The 27,857-nt window shown below is 40.0% G+C and overlaps 1 protein-coding gene across 10 annotated transcripts; it reads right to left on the reverse strand.

The window, feature by feature from the left end:
* Window positions 1-469: 469 nt before the first annotated feature.
* rbm46 (RNA binding motif protein 46) lies at window positions 470-27,604 on the reverse strand. Of its 10 annotated transcripts, XM_040140765.1 has the most exons (12): window positions 27,136-27,215; window positions 25,793-25,975; window positions 23,508-23,688; window positions 22,837-22,993; window positions 21,809-21,938; window positions 19,368-19,465; window positions 16,158-16,399; window positions 15,967-16,073; window positions 12,166-12,365; window positions 10,648-10,750; window positions 4,663-4,918; window positions 3,835-3,943 (listed from the first exon to the last, which is right to left on the reverse strand). In XM_040140765.1, the coding sequence occupies exons 1-11, from the start codon at window positions 27,212-27,214 to the stop codon at window positions 4,665-4,667; spliced, it is 1,734 nt and encodes a 577-aa protein (XP_039996699.1). In that variant the 5' UTR covers window position 27,215; the 3' UTR covers window positions 3,835-3,943; window positions 4,663-4,664. The 10 variants fall into 10 exon arrangements, with proteins under 10 accessions (XP_039996697.1, XP_039996699.1, XP_039996696.1 ...); XM_040140762.1 differs by lacking the exon at window positions 27,136-27,215 and adding an exon at window positions 27,517-27,604 and having other exon boundaries at window positions 15,967-16,399; window positions 25,793-26,074; XM_040140767.1 differs by lacking the exon at window positions 27,136-27,215 and adding an exon at window positions 27,517-27,601 and having other exon boundaries at window positions 15,967-16,399.
* Window positions 27,605-27,857: the final 253 nt, after the last annotated feature.

Here is a 27,857-nt window from a genome sequence, read left to right on the forward strand (position 1 = left end):
GCCAAGACACACTGTGAAAGAACAGACCTATGTATTTGAAAACTTCTCAGACGCCAAAAAACACAAACATTTTATCTTCTACTGCGACAATCACAAAGAAACACAGTGTTAACGTTACAAAGTAATCCATCAGGAATGTGCGCGTGCACGGGTTTGATGGGCTACTGCAGCAAATCATCAAAAACTCACCAGCAAAAAGCAGAAATGTAAACCTGAGGTCGCGGGACCGGACACTCGACGTTCGCAGAACGGGTGACAAGGCTCAGCCCATGTGGAGGCCAGTGCCCACTGCAAACACACATTTCACGGCTTCTCCTTTTACAAAAAACACGTCAGCTGTACATCGGTCAACAGCGACAAAGACTCTCTGAATGTAGCTGGCTGAAATTTCATCCCCCAGTGTTTCTAAATCACTGAAAAATAACATAACATCACTTCAACAATAACACTTCTGTTTTATTTTCATTTCCATGTTACAATTTAATTACAAGGCTGGGTTCTCATTTTGTAATCAAACTCTTCATTCTTTCTTTATTTAAAGCGGGTGTGACATCTAATATTTTGTAGAATGGAAATTCTACAGTAACTTTTAATAAATAGGATCATATTCATTAACAATAGGCCATTTTCTTTCAATTAGTGCTGAGTTCCTGAGTTTTTTTGTTTGTTTTGATTAGGTTTTATTATTTATTATTATATTTTAGGATAAATTCGTATCACTAAACCGATACCAATTCAAATTTGAAAACAGGAGGAAAAAAAATCCCATTGCAACGTGGTTTGGTTTTTGCTAAATCACTGAATACAGACAAGACAACTACAAATATTATGACCTTAGTCTAAAATAATCTAATTCTCGCTGTCACTTTTAAAGTCGCCAAAGTAATTCAACAAACAAAAAAATCTCAATTTTTCTAGCCTGAGAACAAAATGTCTGAACAAAACTTGAGAAACTTTGACTTTAAACCAGCAGAGTCAAACACTAATTGGATTAAAGGATCATAAAACATTCACAGTCTGACTTGAAAGGTGAGGTAAAACCCTACAAAAACACATTCATTGTATAAATATATAAAAATGTTCATATAAAGTCATTCAAGGCTCCAAAGAGCCTGAATCAACAACAGAACAGAACAGAAACAATCAGTAAACAAATAAAACATGTACATAAAGAAAATAATTTGCCTTTAACCACTCTTTGTTTCGCTTCTTGTTTGATCCTCGACGAGTTAAAATAGATCAATAAAACTTCTTCAAACTTTCAGCCGGACAGAATACGAACGTGAAAACTCGTTTGACCTCCACACTTAATTAATTTAACTGATCACTAAGTGCGAATAAAACGTTTGTCCTTTGTTTAGCTTTTAGAAGAACTATGTACATGACAACAGTGACTCCACTCCGCTTCTAATTTCTCATCCTCCGATAAAGAAAGAAACACACCTCCAGGTTTCATCCTCCTCTCCAGCTCTCACACAACAAAAGGATGATGTCAAAAGTACTTTAAATACTTGTGTACATATATTTTTTAAAATAAAGTTTAAATGCTATTTCAAAGCCTTTTTTTTTTTTACACGGCTAAGAATACAAAATGGGGAAATGTCGGTTTTACTTTTTACTCATTAACTTATTTATTTTGTTGGCTGAAGGGTTGTCAATTTAAATATATATATATCTATAGATATATATATAAAAATACTGAAGCCAGTACATACAATACCCGCTACTTGTAAATTTTAAATTGTAGAACTTTATTTTGATGATACAGAATTTATAATTGATAGTTCAGTTCAGTTCAGTTCAGTTCAGACCTCTTCTCTGTAACACTTGGTTTTACATAAATTCCCTAATAATTTCCTCTTAAGTTTCTTTTAAAGAACTATGTAATCTGGGACTAATTATATCTAAAAAAGAGAAAGTGTTCAACTGCTATTAACTTCTCTAGGACTTAAACTAACAATTAATTTCATAATTAATATGTTGATTATTTTCTCAATTATGAACTCTCAGAAAATAGTAAAAAAAAAAAAAGCCCATCACAACTTTCCAGAGCCTAAAGTGACGTCTTCAAATGTCGTTTCATTCGGCCAAAAGTCCAAAACTCAAACATTTTACAATGTTTACAATGATGTATGACAACGAAAAAGTAGGAAATCCTCTCATTTAAGAAGCTGGAGTCACAAATGTTTGGCATTTCCGTAATTTTTGCTTGAAAAATGACTGAAACGATTAATCTGCTATTAGAATTACAATTATTTTTCCATCAATCGACTGATCAACGAATCGGCTAATCGTTTCAGGTCTGATTAGCTTCTGTAAAGAGTAGTTTATTAAGAAGACAGAAGGTCAGCTGATCATATATACAAGCATACAATTAACTAATATGAAGAATAAAATGTACAGAAATAAACTAATGAAATAAATATAAATAAATAAATAATAATGAATATTGACTTAGGTTTAAATGGCGCTCGTTTTCAAGAAAATTCCTCTAAAAAGCAACAATACTAACTAAACTCAAATAGCTGACTCAGTTCCAAATTACATAGCTCTTTAAAGGAAATTATTAAGGAATGACAGACCTGTAAAATAAAACCTTGTCTTTGACACTTCAGCATCTGTCTTCCTCTTTCTTCCTCCTTTACAGCACTGCACAATTACAAATATGAAAAGTATGGAAAAATGAATTTCCACAATCTGCCTTGAAATAACTCGTTCTCCTCATTTTCCTAATGCTAAAGCACCATGAGGAGACAATAGAAAAACACATCTAATCTCCTAATCTCCTTTTAACTCTATGTTTTATCTCTTTTCTTAGTCAATGTGATTTAAAAGCATAAAACACCAACAAGAAAAGGGTCTTTAAACTTAGTTTGGAGGAAAAACATCTTAAATCTGCTCTCAGAGGTTTTTCTTTCTCCTTCAAATGACCGGAGCCTTTAAAATCTACAGAAACCCGATCATGAAGTGGGTCAGGCAAATAAGAAAACATGGAAAAATGTCCTGCTTTCTTTTTTCCAAGCTCAAGATTTGTCTGAGACGACCAGAGGCTCTAAACATCTCAGCTTTCTCATGAGGTCGCCTCTTTCCGGCCAATTAGCAGACAAGAAAGAACGAGATGTTGTTCCTCGGGTAACCACAAGAACTTGTTTGTGAAATGATGGATTGGACACGGTTTCCTCCGCCCCTCACATAACTCAGGTTAACACAGACATGAGAGGTGTTGGTAGCTACAAACACAGAGGGATAAGCCACCCTCCATTTAATTTGCTAAGAAATTATCAGCAACTGAAACAAAATGGAAAAAAAAACAAAAAACTGTCAGCTAAGACAAAAACAACAAAAATCACCTTATTTGATGGCAATTGTTCATGTACAAGTATATGTGTCCCTGCTGTGGCATTATGGGAAGTCTAAGGGGAACTTTGGCCGTAGGAAAACAACACCAGAGAGGAGGAGGAGAAGAGACGGAGGGTGACATTTAACAGAGGTTGATAGAGGATGTTTTTTCTGTTGGATTTGTCCGTTTTTGTGAAACGTAAACAGTGTCTCTCATTGTTCTCTTTCAGTTTATCAGAGATGATAGAGAAAAGAAGCCGAGCCGCTCATCAGAAACTAAATATTATCCTTCCCTCCCTCCCTTCAGCTCTAGCTGAGATAGAAATTTAAAATAGAGGGAGATCAAACAAACAGATGGAGGACATGAACAGTTCTGTTCTTCTGTCTGTGCTTAACATCTGAAGCTAAAATGGTGGTGCTCTGAAAGTCAGCCAGAGGCAGCACATTACAAAAACACTGCGTTGGGAAATGTTTGGTAGTGTAGTCATAATAAAGACAGTCCTGCCTTTTCTCCTCGCACTCCTCTGCCTCCTCCTCCCCTTGATGCACCTCTTCTGCTGTGGACTTTCCTCTTGCTGCTGACTCTCAGACAAGAAAAGGCCTCCTGCAACAACATGTCACATCTTTAGGTCGGTGGATGAAATGTCTCATGTGACAAAAGGAATCGATGACAGCTGGACTGTGTGTGTCTGTGTGTACCCCGGTGTAAATGTAAAGACTTTCACTGTCGCCCCAAATTCAAAGAAACAGATAAGACCAAAACCACGAGAGAAGTGATGGACCTGTTCTGGCTCGTCAAGGTACCCGAGGAAGCATGTACAAGAGCACGGAGAGTCCCGGTGTTTAGTGTATTCAGAGTGGATGCCCCTTATGAACTGCGGGTGTAGCTACGTGTAGCCACCTGCCCTGAAGCCTGAAGGTTTTTTTTAAACCGCGAGAGGCTACTGGATCTTACACAGTAGTGATTCTATCACGGTGACGAAATCCGTCCACAGACAGACATCTAAACACCTGCCAAAGTACTCAGGACCGCCTCTGTGGTAGTTCCTGCCACAGCAGGTGTCTCCTACTGGCACAGCTGCGATCAGCGAGGCACTCCAGTGTTCGTAAGTGTTAGCTTGAAAACTATTTTTAACCCTTTACCACCACCTGTTCTGGGCTGGTGATCACCATGTCGGACTCGCTGGGCCATGAATATGAACATGTGCTAAATGCATTTATAGGTTAGACTGGTCTTTTAGCTCAGTCCAACCGTTATACAGCTGTAACCTTACAAATACAGTAGGTCTTCCACTGACTCCATCAGATCGTTGTGTGCCTCACCGTCAGTAGAAAGGTAACTGGGAGCTGAGGTAGAGCTTCTGAGTTTGGGAAGCAGGGGGGGTGAGCGTGGAGAGAGAAGAGAGGGGAGAGAGGGGGAAGGGGGAGGGAGGGGCCGCGGGAGGGGGAGGGACGCAAGAGGCGAAGGCCCTGCCGCCGCAGGTGAGAACCCCGGGACTGGTGGCGGAGGGGGGGGCGGCGAGCGGAGGAGAGGCGCTGCTGGGAGAATCGCAGGAAGCTCCGCTCAGGAAGGACGAGTCTGGAAGAGAGGAAACAGGGAGAGAGGGAGAGCGCGGTGAGACAGGGATGGAAGACGAGGAGGATGGAGAGAAGCAGAAAGAGGGAGAGGGAAAGAGAAAAAGCAGGGGTAAACGAAAATGGAAATGAGGGAAGAGTGATACGATAAGACGTGTGGAGAGAAAGGGGAGAGGACAAAGAAAGAGGTAAAGATGGGTGAAGAGAGGGAAGGAGCTGGTGGTGCAATCACACTAGAGGAAATGACTACGTCAAGTGTACTTAACCACTATACTTGGGAATATCACTTGATTATAAACATTTGTGGACAATGTAATATGTGGTAAATATGAAGAAGCTGCTGAAGCTGGAAAAATGTACAGACTAGAAATGTTGATGTGACAGCTCCTTTACGTCCTCAGATAAACATTTTTACTTTCTTTTATTTGATTGATGTCCACTAGCCAATATGGCTTATCTACATACTTTTGGCCACGTAGTATATGCAAAAAAAATGCAGTCGATTCAGTCAACCCCTGCAATATTCCTGACAGCTTGCAAAATAAATCCAATTCAGAACCACTTTTATGAGCTTAAGTTAAAGAAAAATCGGGTTTCAGTCAAACAAACCTTTCAACTGCAGCAAAAAAGATTTGGCTTCTGAGGAAGAACTTTGCCCTCAGGCTACATAAGTGCACGGGAGAGTTTTATGAAAATGAGGCAGCGTGAAGCTCGTTTGTATTTTAGTGGAAACTGGGTTTTAGACATCCAGCTGAGAGTAAAAGCTTTAATCTTAAACTTAAAATAAATCTGCATCAAAAATCATGTTAAATGTGCAGGAACAGTGGTAAATCCATCTGCATTTATCAATGAATGAATGTTAGTGATTCGTACAGTTTCTGTTGTCCACAGCTGCTTTATACCGTATGAGAGGCTTCTACACAGGTCAGTCACATCCTTGTTCACCATCCCAACCTTCCTAGAAAAAAAGCGGCGTTTTCTGCTTCATTCCTGAAATCCTGCACTCTGGTGCATAAAGAGGTTCTTACCTCCACCAAGGAGGTTCTGTTTTCCCCTTTGTCTGCTTGTTTGTTGGTTTATTTGTCAGCAGGATTAAGCAAAAAGTACTGAACCGATTTGCACTGAATTTGGTGGAGGGAGGGGGCCCGGAGCCAGGGAAGAGCCCATTACATGTTGGTGCGGATCCGGTTAAAGGGGCGGATCCAGGAATTTTCTATCACTTTCCTTTACACTGCGAGATAGGGGATATTTCCACATTTTCTTCAGGAAATAATAATGTCAAAATTTCTTTAAATATTTGGGTTTTATATAAATATAAAAAATATGAATATAAATTATTTATAGATAAATAATGTATGGATCTAGATATACATATTTATGGTGTTGAGATCCAAGAATTTAAAATTTCGTGTGGATCCAGATAATAATCCCGATTTGGTGAATCCACATTACAAAGAGTTGTACATACTATGTTTAATGACAAATAAATCATTTATTTTATCAGACTACTTCCTTTGTCCTTTCAATTTTCTATTATAAGAGCTAGACAGACATGTAGGATTGTTTGGCCTTGGCAGGGTTACGCGCTCTACTGAGTGCCATTCTAGTTTTGTGGCTTTATTATTTAGATCAGTGTGTTGCAACATAAAATTGGTAACATACATACCAGGATTACATGAGCACAATTTAGTATCTCCACAAACATGGACACAGCTGTAAAATCACACCATCTGCCCCTGGGTGCCACTCTGCACCGTCCTGACAACAGGTGAGTTTCCATCCACCAACTCAAACCAACTCCTAATATTCACACAACGGCAGTGGATGGAAACAGACGTTCATTCTCATTTTCTGAAATTTGGTTCAAATTTGAGCCACATCCAGATGGAAACCAATCCTATGACTCTGTTTCTTCATTTCTGTGTGTCATGGTGTCACTCTTCGCTATGATTGGCTCAGCAGTGCCAGAGCCTTGAGACCAGTGATGTGATTGGCTGAGAGTGTACCGTCACTCAGCACTTTTGCACTGCTGCACATCCGTGAACCAAAGTGATCATATTAGTTATATTTTAGTAATTGCAATATCTTTTAACTGACTTGTAATTTTGAAATGTTACAGAAATGTATCAAATAATAACAAAAACAGACATGATTTTGCTGTTTTTTGAAAAAAGTTGTTGCCAATGTAGTTATTTTGGGCCACATTCAAATGAAAAAAACCCAAAAAACATGAGATCCTGGAGGGATTGATACATGCAGTGACAGATAAAGGACGGAGGGGGGACTTGAGGCAGAAGGGAAGAGAAAAAAGAAAGACAGAAAATAACGGGGGGAATGGAGAAAGGGGAGACAATTTTGTGGGTTGAGCTCTATCACTAGCAGATATCCGGTTCCCCCTGGAGCTGCGAGCAAGATAAAAAATGGATGAAGTGTAAGAGTCTGATTAAAAGCATCCACCAAAGGGCAGACGTCCAGCAGCCCAGGAACTTGCATCTTTTCTCTTTACGTTTTTCAAAGTAACATATTGTGCCAAAAACACATTTTTAATTGGGGTCTGGTCGGCTGGTGGTCGGCGCTTCAGACGGCTGGAACATGAGCGCTGCAGCCACACAAACCTGTTTCCTGCAAGTCAGTTAAAAAAGCCTTTTGACTCAGAATCAAATTTCAGCCTCCTCCTGCTCTAAGGTGACCAGTTTTCTTCTTCTCTCTGGTTTTTATTTCCTTTTCATACTGATGTGAAGACTCCTTTGAGTCCAAGTTTTAACTGCATGGATGGTGAATTAAAACCGCAGTTAAGCTCCATCCCCGAGACACACACTTGGTAATACTCATGCTCTGTAATATTTTAGAGGGACGATGTTCAGGACAGAGAGCTGAAGGACTGAACAGCTGTGTGTTACAAGAAATGCATGATGGGGGATTCTTCAACTATCACTGTATCCTGATACTGGCACCGTGAAGCAGGACAAATTTTGCGCTCTGTCTCGAACAGAAACTTCAAACTTAAAATGTAGTTCCGAAACTCAGCCACAGCGAGGACATTTCTGCACAAAAAAACAAAACAGAAGCTAAGAAATACTGCAGGCTTCCCAGGAAAATCCAAGTTAGGGAAAGCCCTTCATGGGATGGATTCACTGTGCGACAAGGAGCCTGATGGGGTTTAAAAACAATGTGTGTCCACAGTGTGAAATGCAACAAACAAAGCAGGCAAATCTGTTCTTCTTCTGTCTTGCTCCTCTGATAAGTTTCAGTTGGTTAAATCTTTATTCCGTCTCCCCTGACCCATATTTTGCTGTTTCTGTTGTCAGACAGCTGAACAAATATTAATATTTGTTTGATCGCAGCTCATAAAATACAGCTGCATATGTAATCAGCTACAGTGAGCAGTTAATTTGAGCAGTTATTGAATGACCACGTTTTAAATTACTACCTCCGCCCAGGAGGTTTTGTTTTCACCTTTGGGTGTTTGTTGGTTAGTTTATTTGTCAGCAGGATTATGCAAAAACTACTGAACTGATTTGTATCTCTAGTAATTTGAAGACATCCCCTTGGCTCCAGGAAATAATGGAGGGTATTTTTCACTGTCATCTTACTTTTTACATAATAAATGATTTGCTACACAACTTTATCCGTCACCTTTCATGTGAACAACCAAATGCAACACTATGAAAGATGTCCAGGAGAAACCGTTTGAAAATGTGCCCTGTTACCCTCGTTTTTAAACGGTATGACATTTCCCCCCTCTCTAGGACAGCTGACTTTTACTCTGTAAACGACTATAAAGACTTTCACGTAGTCTGACAATGTGCTTTACAAACCACTTCTCTTGTAGTATAACCCTGCCCTTAGTGTGCATGTCTCATAGTACAGATTAAAGAAGACTAGTGGTGTAGACTGCAGATTGTCAGTTTGAGCATTAACACAAACATTTTCTTCCAGAATGCTGATTAACCACTTGGGGTAAAAAAAATACACTGTTCTCTGCTCTGCCAGCCTGCCTCTGTCTGTCTGCGTCTGTCTGCGTCTGTCTGTGGACGGGTTTTGTCACGATAGCGTCACAACCGTGGTACAGACACGAAACTTGTGTAGTTGAGATCAAAATGAAGGCCGAGTTCAAGGATGGGCGTGGTCCAACCCATGAGTGCAGAGTACTCACGTATTAATGTAGTAATGACTACAGAGTACTCATGGGTCAGAACCTCAACATGTTGACATGTTGAGTCTTGGCTGCTGTGACCCCATCACAAGATGGTCCGTGGTTTTGTAATGTAGATGTTTAGATGCAGATAACCGATAAGGTTGATCATATTCACTGGAGTCTTGATTTCTTTCCAGACAGCATGCTGTCACCCAGAGGGATACTTTCAAATATCTCACTTTGAAGAGAAGGTAGAACATTTTGTTTTTGCAGCCAGGTTTTGAGAGACGCTGGCGCAGGCAGCGATGTGACTGGCTCAGATGGAGATCCAGATGGCACGAGTTAAGACTCTGACGGCTGCCACGAGACATTCAGGCAATACACAACATAAACTGGCTGCCAAAGAGGGTCTGTTTCTGTCATATCTGCTTTGAAGTCAAACAAGTTCCCTTTCTGAGAATCCACTTTGCCTTCAGCATTCAGGTGACCTTGTATTTAAAGTGACTGCGTGGCCCCTGCATGGTCCTGAACTTTGTGTAAATCAGCTGCTGAGCACCAACAACTTGTCTTCCTGTCAGTTAAATCAGTCCTCGATCTAAATGACTAAAATAAAAGAATGAACCTAGTTTATTGCTATCAAGATATTATTTTAGTTTTGTTCTGTGCTGTTTAATTTCCTTTATCTGAATAATGTAAATGCAAAACACTAAAAGAAGAAGAGACAATAATGTGTATCTGAAAAAATGATGATGGTAGACTGTGAATGTAAAAATGTAATAATGCAAACAAAACGGGCTCCTTTAGCTTCAGAGCCCGTTTTGTGTTCCTAAAGTGCATTAAAGTGTTCACAACTACTGAATATTTTAAAATAAATATTACTCAAAGTCATGATCTATGATTCTCTGTTTATTGTTCAAAACGGAGAATTAATTGGAGATCCACAGCGAGGACAGAAAAGCTTGTGCACAAGTGTATTTATTATAAAGCATTTAATGTGGCAACACAGCTAAAGCTGGCTAACGTTAACTGACCCTGTTAGACAAACAGCACTATCTCAAGAGGCAGACACCGAAAACAAAGGGCTCACCTCACTTTAACCTCAGTATCTAAACACGTTATCATCACGCTACAAGCGGTGAAGTTTACAGGTCTGAATTATAAAGCCCGTTATACATTTTTTACCTGGCACCTCACTTGCTGGAGTAGGAAAAAACCTGTTTTCCAACATCCAGCTAAAAAACATTATCACTGTCATGTACTATGTGTCATATAAATAAATAAAATAGTCAAACATGGATGACAAACAATTACATTTCTTTTAAGTTTCCAACTTAACCTCTCATTTCAAATAATATGTTTCCAAGCAGGAAAATTCTGTGCCTGCATGTTAAGCCCCCACCTTCTTTAACCTCCTCCGCCCATAAGAAGCCATGCAGCACACACTGCCACTCCTCTGCCTCAGCTAACAACCCTGCTTGTTTATTCATATGGCATGTGTAAACAGTTAAACGCCTGTGTAAACATGTTAAGATCGATTTATGCTTCTGCATCGGGTATGCGGAAGTGTGTGCGTGTGTGTGTGTATTGAACGGTACCCAGGTTCAACAGGGTGGTCTGTGCAGCCAGCTCTTTGGCGTCATCCAGCAGCACACACAGCTTGTCTGGGATGTAGGTGCTTCGTGTAGATGGCATCACAACCTGCGCGCACACACACACACACACACACACACACACACACACACACACACACACACACACACACACACACACACACACACACACACACACACACACACACACACACACATACAAACATGATAAACACAAACATTTATGTGCTTTTTTACTCCACACCTTCTGTTATTTATTGTTAATATCTGCAGCAAATAAAGTAAAGTGAAGTGAAACGTGTGTGATAAAATGAAGTGAGGTGAAATGAGTTAAGGTGAAAAAACGATAAGTGAAGTGACGTTGAGTAAAGTGAAATAGCTGAAGCTGAAACAACGTGACGTGGACTGAAGTGAAGTCAGATAAAGTGAAATAAAGTGAGGTGAAGCCATTGAAGTGAAGTTGAAATAAAATAAAATAAACTGAAGTAAAGTAAAATGAGGTTAAGTAAGGTGAAGTGAAGTGATAAATAATCTAAATAATAATGTAATCAGATGTGTCCTGACATTGGAAATAGCAGATATCCTTGTGCAAGTCCATGGTGCACAATCCCCTGCATTACTTCATACATTCAGTGGTATGAAAAAGTTTGGGCAGCCCAGGTCAAAATGTCTGCTACTGTGAATAGTTAAGTGAGTGAAAGATGTCCTGATGTCCAAAAGGCATGAAGTTTAAGATGAAACATTTCTTATATATTTTGAGCAAAATACTTTTTTATTTCCATATTTTACAGTTTCAAAATAACAAAAAAGGAAAAGAGCTTGAAACAAATTGATCATTAATTAAAAAGAGCACCTTTAGCAAGTATCACAGCTTGTAAATGCTTTTTGGAGCAGCTAAGAGTCTTTCGGTTCTTGTTGTGGGGATTTTCATCCGTCCTTCCAGGAAAGGGCTTCTAGTTAGTTCTGTGACATTCTTGGGCCGTCTTGCATCCACTGCTCTTTTGAGGTTTATCCATAGATTTTTTTATGATGTTTATTTTGTGGGCCTGTGAGGGCCATGGCAACAACCTTCAGCTTTCGCCGCTTGAGGTAACAATGACTGTGAACAAGCCATAGACCTAACGAGCTAATTAAGGTCTGAGACCTTGGTAAAAGTTAAATCAGAGCTCAAATCTCTTGGGGTGCTCAAACTTGAGTATGGTGCTCCTTCCCTTTTTTTACTCTAAAATTGTACACATCAAGCCTAATGCACTAATCTTGCTTAAAATGTTGAAAAGAATGTTTCATCTTTAACTTTATGCCTTTTGGAGACCACCTCATCTTCAACTCACTTAACTATTCACAGCAACAGAAATTTTGACCAGGGCTGCACAAACTTTTTCATGCCACTTAAATCTCCATCTCACCATTCTGCCTCTTTAACGTTATTTGGAGCGCGTCGGTCTGTTGTACAAAGCCAGGAGTTTAAAATTTGATATTGTACTTTAGGAGTTGTGTAAAGACCTTGTACAGGAGCAGAAGTTTTCCATCCTGTCCAGGTGCTGAGTACAGGTGGTATTCGGGCTGTGACCAGAAGTTTTTGAGGCAGTAAAAGTCGAGCAGGCTGACAGCAGAGCCGATTTGACTCTGCTTGAGTGACAGCAGGCTGGTGGGGGAGAGGGGCGTCCCGGGAAAGAGCGGAAACACACACCTGTCCAGGTCATCTTATAATACAGAGACAAGCAGAGGATTAGCATTAGCACTAATTAGAAAAGACATATTGACTATTGGACAGTTTAATGAAACAGGAATCTGTTGTGAGACGATTAAAAGGATTTAAAATATATATATAAATGAAAAAATTCTACATAAAATTCTGTTTATTTTTTCCAGCAGAAATTGTAATGGGCATTGCTAACTATTTTGTGATATTATAAACAAAACGATTAATCAGTTCATTGGTAAAATCAGATCAGAATGATCAGAGCGTCAGAATAATCGATAAAGAAAATAACCGTTAGTTGCAGCCCTACTTTGCTTTGTTTAGAGGTCAAAAGCCAAAAACGTTGGGAACGTCTACACCATAAGTGGACTGATGGTGATAGACCTGTTCTGCTGCTGAAGTGCTCTTTTCCATCAGATATTTGACTTTAAAAAAAAATAGGTGCTATATGTAAGTTTTTGCTATCCCTAAATATCCACGTCCAAGAGCATCCGCCATCGTTGCGTTTTCGAGACAAGAGGTTAGGATACGTCCTCTGAGCAAAGCTATTTCTTCATCCTCTCATGTTGGACTCAGGGCAGACTGGACGCTACAGTGACTCACTATCGCAAAGTGGTTTTAGATGACGGGTCAAGCTGGAGCTAGCTGGTTAGCATGCTAACTTCAGTAGAAGAGGAAAAGTGATAGAAATAGAAACAAAACAAGAGTCAAGCTTGGCGTTGCTTTCCACCGCTGCAGACAGCTCGTGGTGAGTAGAGGAATAAGGTTTCATTTTGTTGAAATATTGTAAGAGTGTCTTCAATCACACAATGATTTAAGATTCAAGTCAGTGAAAAAGAGGTTTTGTTTAATAAAAAACAGCAATGAGTAACCACTAATCCTGGTTATAATGACATCATAACAACTGCATGAATAAAAACCTCTAAGAAATGCATGAGCTGCCCGTCACGACTATGCGGCCATCCTGCAGACAACATGATGCATCACCAACATTAGCTGACAGTACACAAAACACTTGAGCAGCTATAATCACCGTGATATATGAAACATAACCAGTCAATTAAGATGAGGAGTGCATTCATGTGTAAATCCATCTGTGTCACAATACATGTCTTGAACACGTAATCAAATTTTCATCATTACATTTTTCAAAATTGCCTTTTTTGCCCATCAATTTACAGTCAATAAAGCATAATGACAAAGTGAAAGCACGTTTTCAGATATTTCTGTAAGTTTATTAAAAATCAAAAACTTAAATCTGTCATTTACAAAAGTGTTCAGGCCCTTAATTCAGTTCTTTGTAGAAGCCCCTTTGGCAGGAAATCAAGTCTTGTTGGATAAGTCTCTAAAAGCTTTGCACACCTGGGCAGTTTATCCAATTCTTCCTGGCAGATCCTCTGGGGCTCCAGCAGGACAGGAAGCGTCTGTGAACTGCCATCTTCAGGTCTCTCCACAGATGCTCTATGGGGTTTGAGTCTGGGCTTTGGTTGGGCCACTCAAGGACAGTCAGACACTTGTCCTGAAGCCAGTCCAGCGTTGTCTTGGCTGTATGCTTCAAGTCATTGTCCTGCTGAGGGGGTAACTATTGCCCCAGTCTCAGCTCGCCTGCATTCTGTATCTTTACAACTGGTTTATACGCTTTATATCCTTGCCTCACCACAATCTTATCACAGAAGTCTACAGAGAGTTCCGTGGACTTCATGGTTTGGTTTTTGTCCTGATATTCAGTGTGAGTTATAAGACCTTATATACACTCCGATGCGTGTCTTTCTAAACAATGTCCAATCAATTCAATTTGCCACAGATGGACTCCAATCAAGTTCTGGACACATCTCAAGGAAAATTAAAGCAAACAAGAAGCACCTGAACACAGCGAAGGCTGTCAGATTTCAGTTCTTGATTTTTTATAAATTTGCAAACATTTTTTAAAAAATGTTTTCACTTTGTCATTATGGGTTATTGAGGGTAGATTGATGGGCAAAAAATGCAATTTAATCAATAAAATTGATCTATGACAATATAAAGTGTGAAAAAATAGAAGGGATCTGAAGACTTTTTGAAGTCACTGTATGTCTTCCTTCCCATTTTTCCCTCTTCTTACACTTTTACCCATCTCTGTCCAGCTCTCTCCATCTCTGAGGCTCCATCTCCATCCTGAATCTGTCTCTTATCTCCACTATGTATCTAACTCCCAAAGTGAATCCTTAATTACTTTTCCAATGAGTCTCTCTCTCTCTCTCATCTATCCCTCTTCGATTCTCTCCACATCTTTCTATCTCTCTCGCCCACTCTCTTGTCGTAGTACAAGGGAGTGTAGTAGTGTCTCGATGCTATGACATCTTCCCTCTCATAAATATTTCACAGTCCATTTGTGGTAGAGTTAACTCTAAAACTTTTCTCATTTTCAGAAATGTCTGCGGGCATCAGGAAACCAGAGTTACGCCTCATCACTAGATTAAAATCGTGGCTGTATCAATATTCGAGTGAGACTTGATGAATGCAGTTTGTACTGGATAAGACAGTCAAAAACCTGCTCTAACTTGTAGGATAAAAACTGAAAAATCATAAATAAATAGAGGGATTTTACGGGCAGACTAAAAAAATAGATCCAGTTTGCATTCACTATAAAACAAAAAGTTGCACTGGAGTTCATTAGAAAACTTGAAATGGTCCAGAAGAGGTTATTTTGCTGGTAGAAACAGCACATATTTCACATTCTCCTGGGGCCTCTCTCTGTGGAGAGATTGAGGGAACCTGTTTCATGTTTATTCGATAACCTTACAGGTTATTTACTGTTGAAGCCTTTGATAAAGGTTCAGACTTTATTTTACGCCTCATTTGTTATGTTTAATACTTTGTATTTTGTCTGTCCAATCATTGAATAACCACAAACGGGAGAGGAAGCGCCACAATTTTAACCAAAGTCATTATTTTGTGTTGGTTAATTTATAATTCAAGCAACTTGATGTTGACCTAATCTGTAATTTAAATTCCTAATTTACTTGGTAAACATGCGTCACAGCAGTGGTTAGAAAAATAGTTTTATTTTGGAAAAAGACCCAAAGGTAGTTCTGCAATTATGAACTGTATATTCCTATAAATAACAACATAGTGTGTAATGTAACCATGAAACTATGAAATAACTCACATCAGCTTATTGTCAAAAATGTTATTTCATCACCTTTCTTTTCACAGTGCAGTACAGCAGTTTAATGCTGGTCTTTTTTTTCAACATTTTTTTCCAAAGTCACAGAGTCTCTGTCAATCAAGACAAAAAGGACAGAGCCAGTGATTGGCTGTTCAGACCATTGCAATATTTCACAATATTGAGCTGATTTTGAAACTTAATCCGATTCTTTTACAGTTTTATGTCTATAGTATATATTTTCTATGTATCAATTTATTGATTTTTTTCACGTGTTATTTTATTTAAAACATCAATTATCAGAATAGTTGATTAATTTTATGTCTATAATGTAAATATATATTAAATTAAAAATATCATTTATGTCTATTGACTAATAAATAATGTTGTTTTTAGGGCCCTGTACACACACCCACACCCACACCCACAGACACACACGCATTAACCTCCTCCTCACCTCCTGCTGCTCCTGGGTAGAAGGTGCACCCCAGGCGTGACGGCAGGGTCAAGGGTCTCAGCGGAGAGCATCCGCCCCCAGCTTCTTCCATCATCCCTCCATTGTTCCTGTGCAGAACAAACATCCCGTCTACTCCTCCTGCTCCTCCTCCTCCCCCTGGATTGTTTCCTAGGTATGCCCTGCTACTGTACCTCCTCCTGGCTACAGCCCAGTCTTTGATCCCCGCCGGTTTGGCCAGCGTCACCTCCACGGTGGCTCCATCGATCTGGGCTCCGTTCATTAAACTCAGCGCAGTGACGGCGTCGTCACGGCAGCGGTAGTGGATGAAGGCGTAGTCAGTGAGCTTCTTCACGCGCTCCACAGAGCCCGGTTTGAAGTGTGAGAACTCCTGATGAAGAGTTTCTTCATTTGTGCTCAGCATCAGGTTACGCACCTACAGCAGAGGAACACACGGGCACGTAACTGTATTATTGTTTTGCCCAAGTCTGAGTTGGTTCTGTCATAACATAATATAACACACAGTGCGTGAACAATGTGTGGATTCTACTTTATTCAGTCTGTCCCTGCCGGGGAGCGAACACCAGCTAACAGCTGTCTGCAGATCTCAGGCCGTGAGCAGACTTTCAGTTTCTGTCCTGTCTGTGCTCACAGTGACCATTACAATGGACGTCTGTACTTAGCTCAAGTGTCTGTTACTGACAGTCTATGCAGAAGAAATTTAATTAGGATATCCAGGATAAATTCTGAGAAGTGCTTTAAGCAACATTGGTGTTTATCTGATGCAACTAAATCATCAAGAAGAGAATCAAATCAGGAGATAAGTGCTGATATCCAGCCCTACTTAAAGCAGCGATGTGCAGCCTCACAGGGCTGCTAGCATGGCTGTAGACTCTAAAGTCATGTTTGTTTGTATTTCTCTTTCAATATGCTGAATATATCTACACAGGACTTGCTAGAGGACAGTGACAGTGTTTCAGTTGTAGGAAACATGTAGATAGTACATTCTGAGCCTTGTGTTAAAATGTATTTATAGTGCAAACAAAAATATCTTACATTCATGGAAATTTCTTTACATGTTGGTGAATCTGCACCATGAAAAGTAGTAATTACTTTTGACACTTAAGAAAACATCTGAACATGACCATTACCAGAAAAGATCTGACTTTTTTCAGATGATATCGTCATCTGATTCTGAGAAGAGGACGTACGAGTTTTCGGATTCAAAGGGCCCGTTCCCTGACTCTTACAGTTAACTCTGTCTTTTTTTTTTACCTTAAATTTAACCAGAATAGTCTCTGAGATTAGGGGGGCGACAAATATGGTTTTTTCAGGTCTGCTACTGATTATTAGTTATCAAGGAGACCAATAACCGACATCTGAAATCGATATACATTTGCAGTAACACTGAAAGTCTAGGTGTCACAATTAAGAATAACTAAAATTCCGACACAAAAATGATGCTACACAAAGTCTATGGACACCTGCTGTGGTGTTCAGGTGTTTCCATTATTTTGTCTTCCCCATTTATATCAATAAAGGTAGGCCAAATAATAGTAACACCTCTCTGTATAATGAAGTACAGCTCAACAGCACCACACACTAATCCTACAAAATGACCATACAGTTGATTTCAATTCTAATAAAAACTGAACATTAAAACCTTCATGAAGGAGGCTTTATTGCAGGACTGTTGTATTAGACCTCACTAGTTTTAGCTGGGTGTCCCTAATAAACTGACAACTGAGTGTATACTTGTAATCATCAGTTGTACGCACAGGCACCATCTAACATTTTTCACCTCCCTTTCCGCCTTTGAAAAATGTAACGCAGTCATGTTTACTCAGAGTACATTTTAACTGGCTTGTTTTGTACTTTTAACTGAGTACATTTTTACACGAGTAATTTTACTTCTACTTGAGTAAAATTTATTCCAAGTAACTAGCCAGTGGCCATTTACGTGCTGCCATTTCCGGTTGCCAGCGTTTGTGTGTTACAGTGTTTTTTGCTGCACGCTCTCTCTCTCTCTCTCTCTGTCTGTCCATCTGTCTCTCTCCTGCTCTCTCAGGCTCGCTGTGTCTTGGATCAACAAATTAACTTGTTCATAAGAATGTGGTGTTTTTGCATCTTCAGCAACATTTGCTGCCTTAAGGCTCAGACAGCTCCGCTCGCTCACCAGAGCTGCTCCAGTCTGCAAACGCGTTTCTCTGTGCCCGTCTGTGCCTGTAGCCTTCAGTGTTGATAGGCTGTTACTCGTGACGTGTAACCAATCCGATAATGCTTTAGTAGGGACATTGCTCGATACCACAGAGTGGCGACTTCACAGAGAGAGGCGGCTGCATCAGAGCCAAAGTAGTGCATTTTTCAACTAATTTATTTTAACGACAATCGGATAATCTTAAAAATTATGAATATCTGATCCAATAAGCGGCCAGCTCCATAACTGGTCGACCCCAATCAGGGATCGAAACTTTTTCTGGTATAGAGTCAACAGTCAAGGAAGGACAAAGAGGAAGGAGAGGAGGGAGGACAAAGTCAAAAGTTTCCACTATAGTCAGACTGAACACGGCCTTCTAATGAACTGAACATCTAACAAAAATAGTAAATAACATCTGCTATAATAATTATTCAATGTCCTCTGAGAATTAATGGAATTTCCTGTCATCATCTTTCTGCTTTCCACCTCTCAAATGTCCCTGAAACTTCAAATTTGCCACCACTGATGAGAATAAAACCTCTCTCCAAACTGAGCCGACACTCAGTTTGATGACCTGTTTGAGAGCATCTTGAATCAGAAGTGGTGGTTATTTCATCGCTAGGCAGATTCACTGTGGATCCGTGCATCAGTACACACACATCACCAAGGGTTTTATATACTTCTGGGCTCTCCGGGCTAAAATACCCTCCCACACACAACTGTAAGGTGCTTTTAGGCATATGTTTGTTGCCCTCAGATCAACATCTCAGTCTTTCAGTGTAAAAGCCTCCACAGTAATTGATCCCCTGGAGGTTGTACAGCTCCTGTGAGTCTCCTCCCTGCTGCTTTGCTCTCGCTCACCTTTGATCTGAACACGGCTGCTGAAAATTTCAGAGGCCTCTGCCTAAAACACTGACCTTTGGCAGCAGAGCAGCACAGGATAGAACAGGAGGAGATGATGAAGGTTATAAATAAACTGTCTCAGCTGTATGAAGGCTTTAAAAATCTCCTCTGACTTTCCTCGTTATTTCATTTCTGATTGATGAAGGTTTAAAGAGGGTAATAAATGAAACCTTTTACCTGAATTTACCTCATCAGTCTATCACAAAATACTTATTTTCACAAGTTATTATTTTGCGACCGATCGTTATTTTTCAAGGATTTTCAGGAAAAAAGACACATATAAAAACTACACACACACACGTACATAAAGGACTCTGACACGCTGCATGACCTCTTCATCCACCTCTTTCTCAGGCTCAGCCCAGTCCACCTGGATGGAGTGACCCCATAGCTGGAAGGTTCCTGTTAAAGACAAGAGTCACGGCAGGGTCACAACTTTTTCATAACATCCTCAAGTTCTACATCTGAACATGCTGAATGCTTTCAAACGTCACCTACATACTGGACTGTGCTTCCCAATAGTCACATATTGACAATACACCTGACAATACTAATGGAACAACTGAAACGTGATTTCATACACAGATAGATCCCTGTTTCTACCAGAGATGTCCCGATCCAGAGTTTTTTGGGACCAATCCGAGTCCTTTTAACCTTCTGGTTCCAGGTCTGATCTGACTCTTATATTTACCTAAATTTACCTTGTTTAATGTATATTTCATATACTGAAATAACAGCTGTAGGTGTCAGAACAGAGTCAAATATTTTTCCACGTTCACACTCTAATTTCCCTCTGTCTGCAGTGAAATGCTGCACTGTAAAGACGAGCAGCGCTGCAGCACTCATTCAAACATCACATTCAAAAAAATCTTTCATGAAGAATGTAATCGTTTAAAATAGTTGCGTTTTAAACCAACGTGTCTTTCAGGTCTTGTTTTGTTTTGTTTTATGTGACTGTTGTAAATTAATTATGTGTGTTCTTATGTAACCATGGGACACTTATCTTTAGTTGGCATTTTGTCCAGTTCTCTCTCGTAAAAAGTTGTATGTCATATACTGTGTGTGAAAAATCCAGTATGATAAATATTTGGTTGGAACTAAAGGGAAGATTTCCTCTTTCATCGGGGGGGCAAATATTTTTGATGGACGGTCAGATTTAGCCCACGGGTGTCAACCACTGGTCCAAACAGTCAGCTCAGTCCTTTACTATGTGGCATGACGTGCTACATCTCACAACAAATGGTTTTCCCTCAGTCTAATGTCATTTCTGGAAGTGTAATCATTTCCTGGAGACACTGTTTATCTCAGTGGAGACTGGGTACCTCTACTCTAATATATTGTGAGAGGCCCTGATGAGGCCCCTACAGGTCCTGGGTCACTGGAAAGTACCTGGGAGCAGGAACTTTTGTGGCACCTGCAGAAGAAGTTGATTTACTTTCACGTGGGTTAGGTTCCTGGAAAGGTTTTTGGGGTGGAAACGGGCTGCAAACTGATCACAGGAGGGGATCTTACCTCTGCTAAACAACGTCCTGTGGGAAATCTTGCTGTTTACAGAGGGAAAAAGTGCTTTTGGCTTATCCAGTGGAAATCAATGTAATCAATTACAAATCAATATACTACATTACATTGATGCAAAGGTCAAATACTGACTTATAGCCTTCCTGCTCATTTATTTGCAGCGATGTCCACGATGGACTTACAGTATAGACCACAGACACCTCAACAGAAGTGGTAAAGCGGAACCTCTAGTGGTTTCTACAGTAAATCAATATTGTCTCACTTTATATATCACAGTTGGGTCATATCACCCAGGCGTACTGGGTCCATTTCAACACAGACTCATGACCTTTCTTACAGCACAGTTTTTTTAAACCGCTGCTACTGAAATGCTATATCCTGCATGTGACTTCTACATTAGTAAACGTTCCAAGGTGATCTTTCTATATTTTTGGGTTATTCAAATGATCAGAGTGGTGAAAACCACCATCAATCAGCAGTTGCAGTTGGCAAGACATCTCTAAATGTCTTGTTGTATCCAACGAACAGTCCAACACTTAAAAACAAAATAAAAATGAGTGATTTAGTATCACTTAAGTCAAAGTAAAACAGCAAAACCTCAAAATGAACAAGTTGTAACAGGGGATTGTTTGGTATTTTGGCTTGAAAAATGACTTGAACGACTAACTGATTGTCAAAATATTTGTTGATCTTTTTTTTGGGTAGATGAAATAATCATTTAATCTCTAATTTCGTCCACCTCATTTATATCAAAGGTAGGCTACAAAACAGACACACCTCTCTGTATAATGAAGTACAGCTCAACAGCACCACACACTGCATCCTCCAAAATGACCATACAGTTGAATGAAGGGGGATTTATTGCAGAACTGTTGGACTGGACTGTGTTAGACTGAGTTTTAGTTGGGTGTACCTAATAAACTGCCAACTGAGTGTATCTGCAGTCACACAGTTAAAGTCCCCTACAGACGTTCTTGCTGCAATGTTTTATGTTTTACCTCCCTCTGCTGGAAAAAGACCGGAGCTGACTCAGTCAGTTAAATGACTGAAGTAACACACACATGCTGAAGAAAGAGTGTGTGAAGACAGAGGACATGTGGATGAAAAGCAGTGATGACTCAGAGGTTGAGAGAAGGAGGACAGACAGTTAAGAAAAAGACAAAAAGAAGACGGACTTAATCAAAAAAGAGTGGGCAAGAGTGGCAGAATGTCAACATAAATAGCTACCAGGTATGAGCTTCCTCCTGGCCATGGCTGCTGCTTTGTGGGATTCATACTCAACAAAGGCAAAACCTCGATTTCTGCTCTTATCTGTGGAGCTGGGATACACGATCACATCCACCACCCCGTCTGTCACCTGGGACACACAAAGATATGCAAATATGAGATGAGCATGGTGGGGAAGCTGTAATTAGAGGGGAACATGTAGAAAGTGTTTACAGCGTCTGTGTGGAGGCGGATAAGGAACAGACATTAAACAGAAACATCCGCTGTGTCGTCTCCTGTTGAAGACTCCTTTCAGTTCACTGCTCCGACTCTCTCAGCTCTGGTGCTGTGGTTAACTCCTCGGACGATGGGGAGACACTCGGTGCCGTATGACCAGGACCAACACTTTTTATTTCTTTAACTGAGTGGGAATGTAATTTTTCACATCACAGATGATGAACAAAGGCATTAAATTGAGTTTAACAGGTAAAACATGAGACTCATCCAGCTGTTTATACAGGAGTTTAGTGTCGGGCAGCTTCTTTGCAGGTTCACTGGATGGAACTGGAACTGGCCGGAGGCCGTGAATAATATATTTTTTTCATCATTGTTGGTAAGGTGTATTGAAGAAGAACCATCAGTGATTGAAAATATGTACAGGAAAGTAGGAACCGCAAGCACACAAAAGTTGAGTGGAACCGCCTCCTCAGTCTGAACTACTGAACCTATTTGGCAAATGCAACACCAGGGAAGTTTTAATGTCATAACTGAACTTTTAACCAAAGTTAATTGAAATGCGGTGCAATGCAGTCCTGACAACTATCTTAAGAATACATTCAATCTCTTAGGATTTTCGTGCCTGTTAATTTGGTATCTTGGGGATGTACAAAGGGAGGATGTTCAGGCAGATCCACCTCCATCCAGTTAGTTTACGCTTCTTTTTAATCACTTTCCTCTTCAGTCCTCCTGAGGTCAGTGCAATTCACCCAAAACTTCAGAGTGTCTGTTATAATAAAACTGCTGAGGGAGCAAATGAGGGTTGTGTATACCTTCTTCATCTCCTCCATGATCTCATCCTTCCTCTTGTCTTTGGGGATGGAGCCCACGAAGAGGCGGCAGTTATCCAGACTCACACAGACGCCGATGAACTTCCCCAGACGGATCTCGTAGTTGTCCAGCATCTGGATGGCTCTCTGAGCTGCCTCTCTGGATCGCAATCAGTCATCACCAATAATTTATTAATCGTAATGAATCATTCATTACCCAGGGCCCTGCCCTAATCCCTGTGTTTTCAAAATAATAGGTTATAATCCAGATTTTTAATGGTGTCAGGACTGTAAAGCTACAAAATAAGAATTTAAGCATTTCCATTTAGTAGTTTCGATTAGTAATTCAGCATTATTTATGTGAAGTTGTGATGATTTGAAATTACTGGTACATTTCCTCTTCAGTATCATCATTTATTAGAGCAGAGTTAAACATGACATGTATTAATGCTATCAGCAGTGGTCTAGAATGAATTCTGAGGGAAATTTAAGGAAACTTATCGCGGTTTTTCATTTTTCTGACATTGAGGACAAATGGGATTTCAATCATACTGCCCAGGTCTTGCCCCAGCCTGTGATTCAGCTGTCCACATTAAGTAACATCAGCGAGCACACAGAAATGTTCGCTAATAATTTCAACACAAAAAAGGATTTATATATTACTGAGCCGTTACCTGTTGGTGTACATGACGAAGGCATAGCCGCGGTTCTCTCCGCTGAACTCCATCATCAGTCTGAACTCGTAGATCCTGCCGGCTCTTTCAAAAAGAGGCACCAGCTTGTCTTCGTACATGTCTCTGGGAATCTTGCCCACAAACACCTCGCAGCCCCGTGGGGGGGCTGGGCCCTCCCAACCTGGATCACACGGACACACTTGGTCAAAAGAGCCGAGCTCAGCCACCTTCAGGCTTCTAACGATCCATCTTTAACAGGGGCAGGATCCACAAAGATCTGTTAGACATGTCTGTAATGTCAAGCGGGTCTTAACTTTGCTCTAAGACTGAACACGGTTACTTGGTCAGCCGTGCTTTTAATTTGAAAAAAGTCCTCGTTTTCCAATAATTCGTGGCAAATTAGTACTACTTAACACAGTCACGACATCCATCTGAAGTCTGACTAGTCTGATCTAAACCACAGTCCCAGTCTGCCTTTGGGAACCTGTCCCAGTCCAGTTTGGGTTAAACTCCAGATTAGGGCTGAACAACTAGAGCTGGACAATAAACCAAACTTATGATTTACTGACATTATGAATCTGTTGCTAAACTAAACTCACTCATATGGCAGTTTTCAGTAAATGTATAAAAACTAACAATAGCTAAGAAAAAATCAAAAAACAAAAACAAAGATGTTTCACCAGAAGTTCAACTAACCAATCAGCACTCAACAACCCAGTGTCTTTAATTAGTCATACAGAAATTACAGTGGATGAGCATATCATAAGTCATGTAATATGAGAGAGGAAACATGTACTGAGGGAAACAGCTGCCGCGATTAGTCGATTAATCAGTTAATCAATCAACAGAAAATTCATCAGCAACTGTTTTCAAAACAGATTTTAAAAGAAAATGCCTCAGTTCTTTAGTTCCAGCTCCTCCAATGTGAAGGTTATTTTTTAAATCACAGTAAACTGAATATCTTTGGGTTTTGATGACGTCCCCTTTGGATTCTTGGAGACTGGGTTGGACATTTTTCACAGTTTTATGATATATCATTGAATAATTAAATGTAAAAGATTAAACGATTACTCGAGAATACCCCCAACAGATTAATCAAAAATGAAAAATATATTAGTTGTGAACAATTTTAAATGTCTCCTTTGACAAAAATGCAATATGACCCACTGTTCTCTTTGTTTTTGATGTCAGTGTTTGTCATCAGCAGGTTTTCTTGTTATTTTTGGCCCAAACTAATTGACAATTTATAATTTTTTCCATTTAATATCTCCCTCATGTCTCAGGTCTTCTTTTGGGAAACTACACTTATCATTGGTGAGTTTATTATTTGGGATATTAATCTTTCTAATGCAGCTGGATTTTCCAGTAGGCGACTTTAATTAGAAATTCATCAGTAACTGGCGGAAAATTAGATTACTGTCTGTACACACCCCTCATCTACAAAATCTTATTTTAAAGTCCTATGAAATACAAGCCTGTTAGAAATATTACACACACATTTTTGAATGTGTATCATTTCTCATATTTCTTACAGGCCTGCTATTAACGCCAAAGCATTTAACTAGTAGATCAGCAGAAAAATGACTCAACAATTTCATATATCAATCTACAACTTCTCAATTCAATGATTAATTGTCTGGTCTACTAAACACCAGAAAACAGGGAAAAATATCCATGTTAGTTACCCAGTCTACCAAAACAAAAAATATTCAGTATAAAAATAATGGAAGACACAGAAAATCAGTAAGCTTCCCGTTACAAGAGCTGGAACCAGGTCATTTTGGGGTTTTTTTCCTTAAAGAAGGATTTAAAGGATTAATCGGTTCTCAAACTCGTTATCATTTCAGCTCAAATTTTATTGATTGGTAACTGTTTTAAGTAATTTATAAAATCAGAATCATAATTTATAGCTTTTAACTGAATCCCGTTGAGTTTTTAACTGCTGTTCAGCTTCAGACAAAATAAGAATTTGGAACGTGACGCCTTGGACTCTGGAAACTTGTGAAATGTATTTGTTCTTATCTAGTTTTTCTAGACTAATTATTTTATCCAAAAAAAATAAAAAATTTAAATAAACTCAAGTTAAAACAATTAGCCGCAGCTCTACCTCATATATCGGACATAATTTTTCAGTTTCAGTGACAATGGTATGAAGCCTTGCAAATGGTTAGTAACACAAATGAATCATTGTAATCAGCACTTTGACCTGGTTAATCGCAGCACATGAAGCTGTCTGGCTCTCTTTGGTGTATGTCCTGTGTTCATAGCCTTTTTCACACATGTACCTGGTGGGGGTCCACCATACTTCCTCTGCCCGTTCTCCTGCACCATGTTGTACCCGGTCTTCTCCATCAGATCGAGCAGAGCCATCTCCTTAGCGCAGGACGCCTTGAACTCGTCTTCACCCATCAGCAGACTGACTTTACCGCCGTCTCCGTCCATGTCTCCGCCTGACTCTCTGTCACCGTCTGTCCAGCAAACATTACCGTGGACTGTCAGCTTACACATTCAAGTCATATGATGGTCGGCACCAGCATCCTGCTCTAAGCTGCACCAGAAAAATCTGCCTTCAAGTGTAGGGAGATAAAAATTAACCAGTTATCAAGCCGACAAGTTGGGTTTAAAATAAACTCAGCACGTTAAGCACAAAATGGCAAATAATTATCAGAAGCAACAAAAGCTTTGAAAAAAGGTGTGAGTACTTTCTTTGCCGGAGTTACTACTATTGCAGAAACTACTTGTTGATTAATGCACAAAAGAACAGAAAACAAATGAAGAATCAATTAATTGTTTAAGCCATTCTCTGCTTTCAGCTTCTCAGACGTGAGTCTGTGCTACAGTTCTCTGTAGTCCTCTGTCTCTTTATTAAAAATCTGATTTATATTTAACATCTGTGATCGGACAAACTTGGCAAAATCACCTTGGACTCCGGAAACTAGTGACAGCCATGTTTTACTACTTTCTGATTTAATTTTTTTTTTTTTTACTTAATTAATAGAAAAAAATAAGTGACGGATTAATCAATGATGATTTTGGTCTGGTGAGTTTTTTACCATATCAAAATAAGCCTGGAAGTGACTTCTGGTTAACATGTCACTGTTTCATCCTCGTTCCCTCGTCTGACAACAGACGCAGAAGAACATGTAGATGAGAACAGCTTTAATTGGCAATTCTTCCGTATTAAATTACTGACCGGCCAACTAACGTTAGCTTTTCAACCAGTATGTGTAAACTATGAATTCATCCGAGTGGTAAAACGTCCACGAAATAACACAACCAGCTGAAAACTAGCAGCCAAGCGGCGGTTAGCAGGTGGCTAATCTGCATGCTAGCGGCTCCGCGATGGTTTAACGGTAACTTTAGCCTCCACGCGAAGCTTCCTCCAACCGTTGTTTTCAAACCAGCCGTTAACTTGTTAACTTAGCTAACTTAGCTAACTTAGCTAACTACGCCGAAACAAACTCCCACCAGCTCTGTCTTTCGCCATTTCTTCTCGGGGTAAAACGTTTTCTTCTCAACCGGATTAAAAACCTCAAAACGGCGCCAGTGTATAGAGAACGCTACGTAGTTCAATCGAAAAAAAAAATAAAAAAATAAATAAAAATAATAATCCTTACCTGTCACCAACCTGCCAACTTCGCGAGCCGACTCGCCGAGATTTTGATTGACGCGAAGCTGATTCGCTCTGAGCCAATCAGCATGGGCATCTGCGGCACGGGAGGCGGGACAACATGTCGTTCCCCTTGCCAATTTAATTTAATTTAATTTAATTTAATTTAATTTAATTTAACGTGCAGCAAACCTGATTGTTCAAAAAACCTGAAATAGGCTCCGCACATATATCCGATGTGACGTTCACATGGGAGATGTAGTTCTTAATTGTAGCTGGTAAGGTGTATTGTGTTGGGGACCCGTGGTGCAAATACATAGGAAGCTACGACCAATAAAACTGTGGTCCGTAAAATGTGTGACTGTTTCATTGCCCCCACCAAGGAGGTTGTGTGATCACCTGTGCCTGGCTTGTTGGCGTATTTGTCGGCAGCTCCACGCACCGAACTTGGTGGAGGGACGGGGGCTTGGGCCAGGGACGAAACCATTCCGTTTCGGGGCTGATCCGGATCATTTACCATGAATTTGCATTTTTCCCTGCGAAGTCCGGTGTGTGGTGTTTGACCTTGGCCCTGGCAGAGAAAACGGCGTCGTGCTGCTTCTAAACTGCCCCTTTGGGGACATGACGTGTCGATTTCCACAGATTTGTCGATGAAGCTGCTTTACAAAATAAAAAGCTTAAAACAAGAAAAAAGACTCCTCGCCCAGCAAATACACAAAACGCGAGGCTTTCAGAAAAAT

This window comes from Xiphias gladius, chromosome 12 (assembly GCF_016859285.1).
Source record: "Xiphias gladius isolate SHS-SW01 ecotype Sanya breed wild chromosome 12, ASM1685928v1, whole genome shotgun sequence".
NCBI lineage: Eukaryota > Metazoa > Chordata > Actinopteri > Istiophoriformes > Xiphiidae > Xiphias > Xiphias gladius.

Coding starts and splice junctions, on each gene's coding strand:
- rbm46 (XM_040140757.1), bottom strand. CDS start 27,214: ATGCCCATGCTGATTGGCTCAGAGCGAATCAGCTTCGCGTCAATCAAA. Junction 23,689..25,792: donor GTATGGTGGACCCCCACCAG/GTACATGTGTGA, acceptor CGTGTGATCCAG/GTTGGGAGGGCCCAGCCCCC. Junction 12,366..15,966: donor CTACCCAGGAGCAGCAGGAG/GTGAGGAGGAGG, acceptor CTGTATTATAAG/ATGACCTGGACAGGTGTGTG.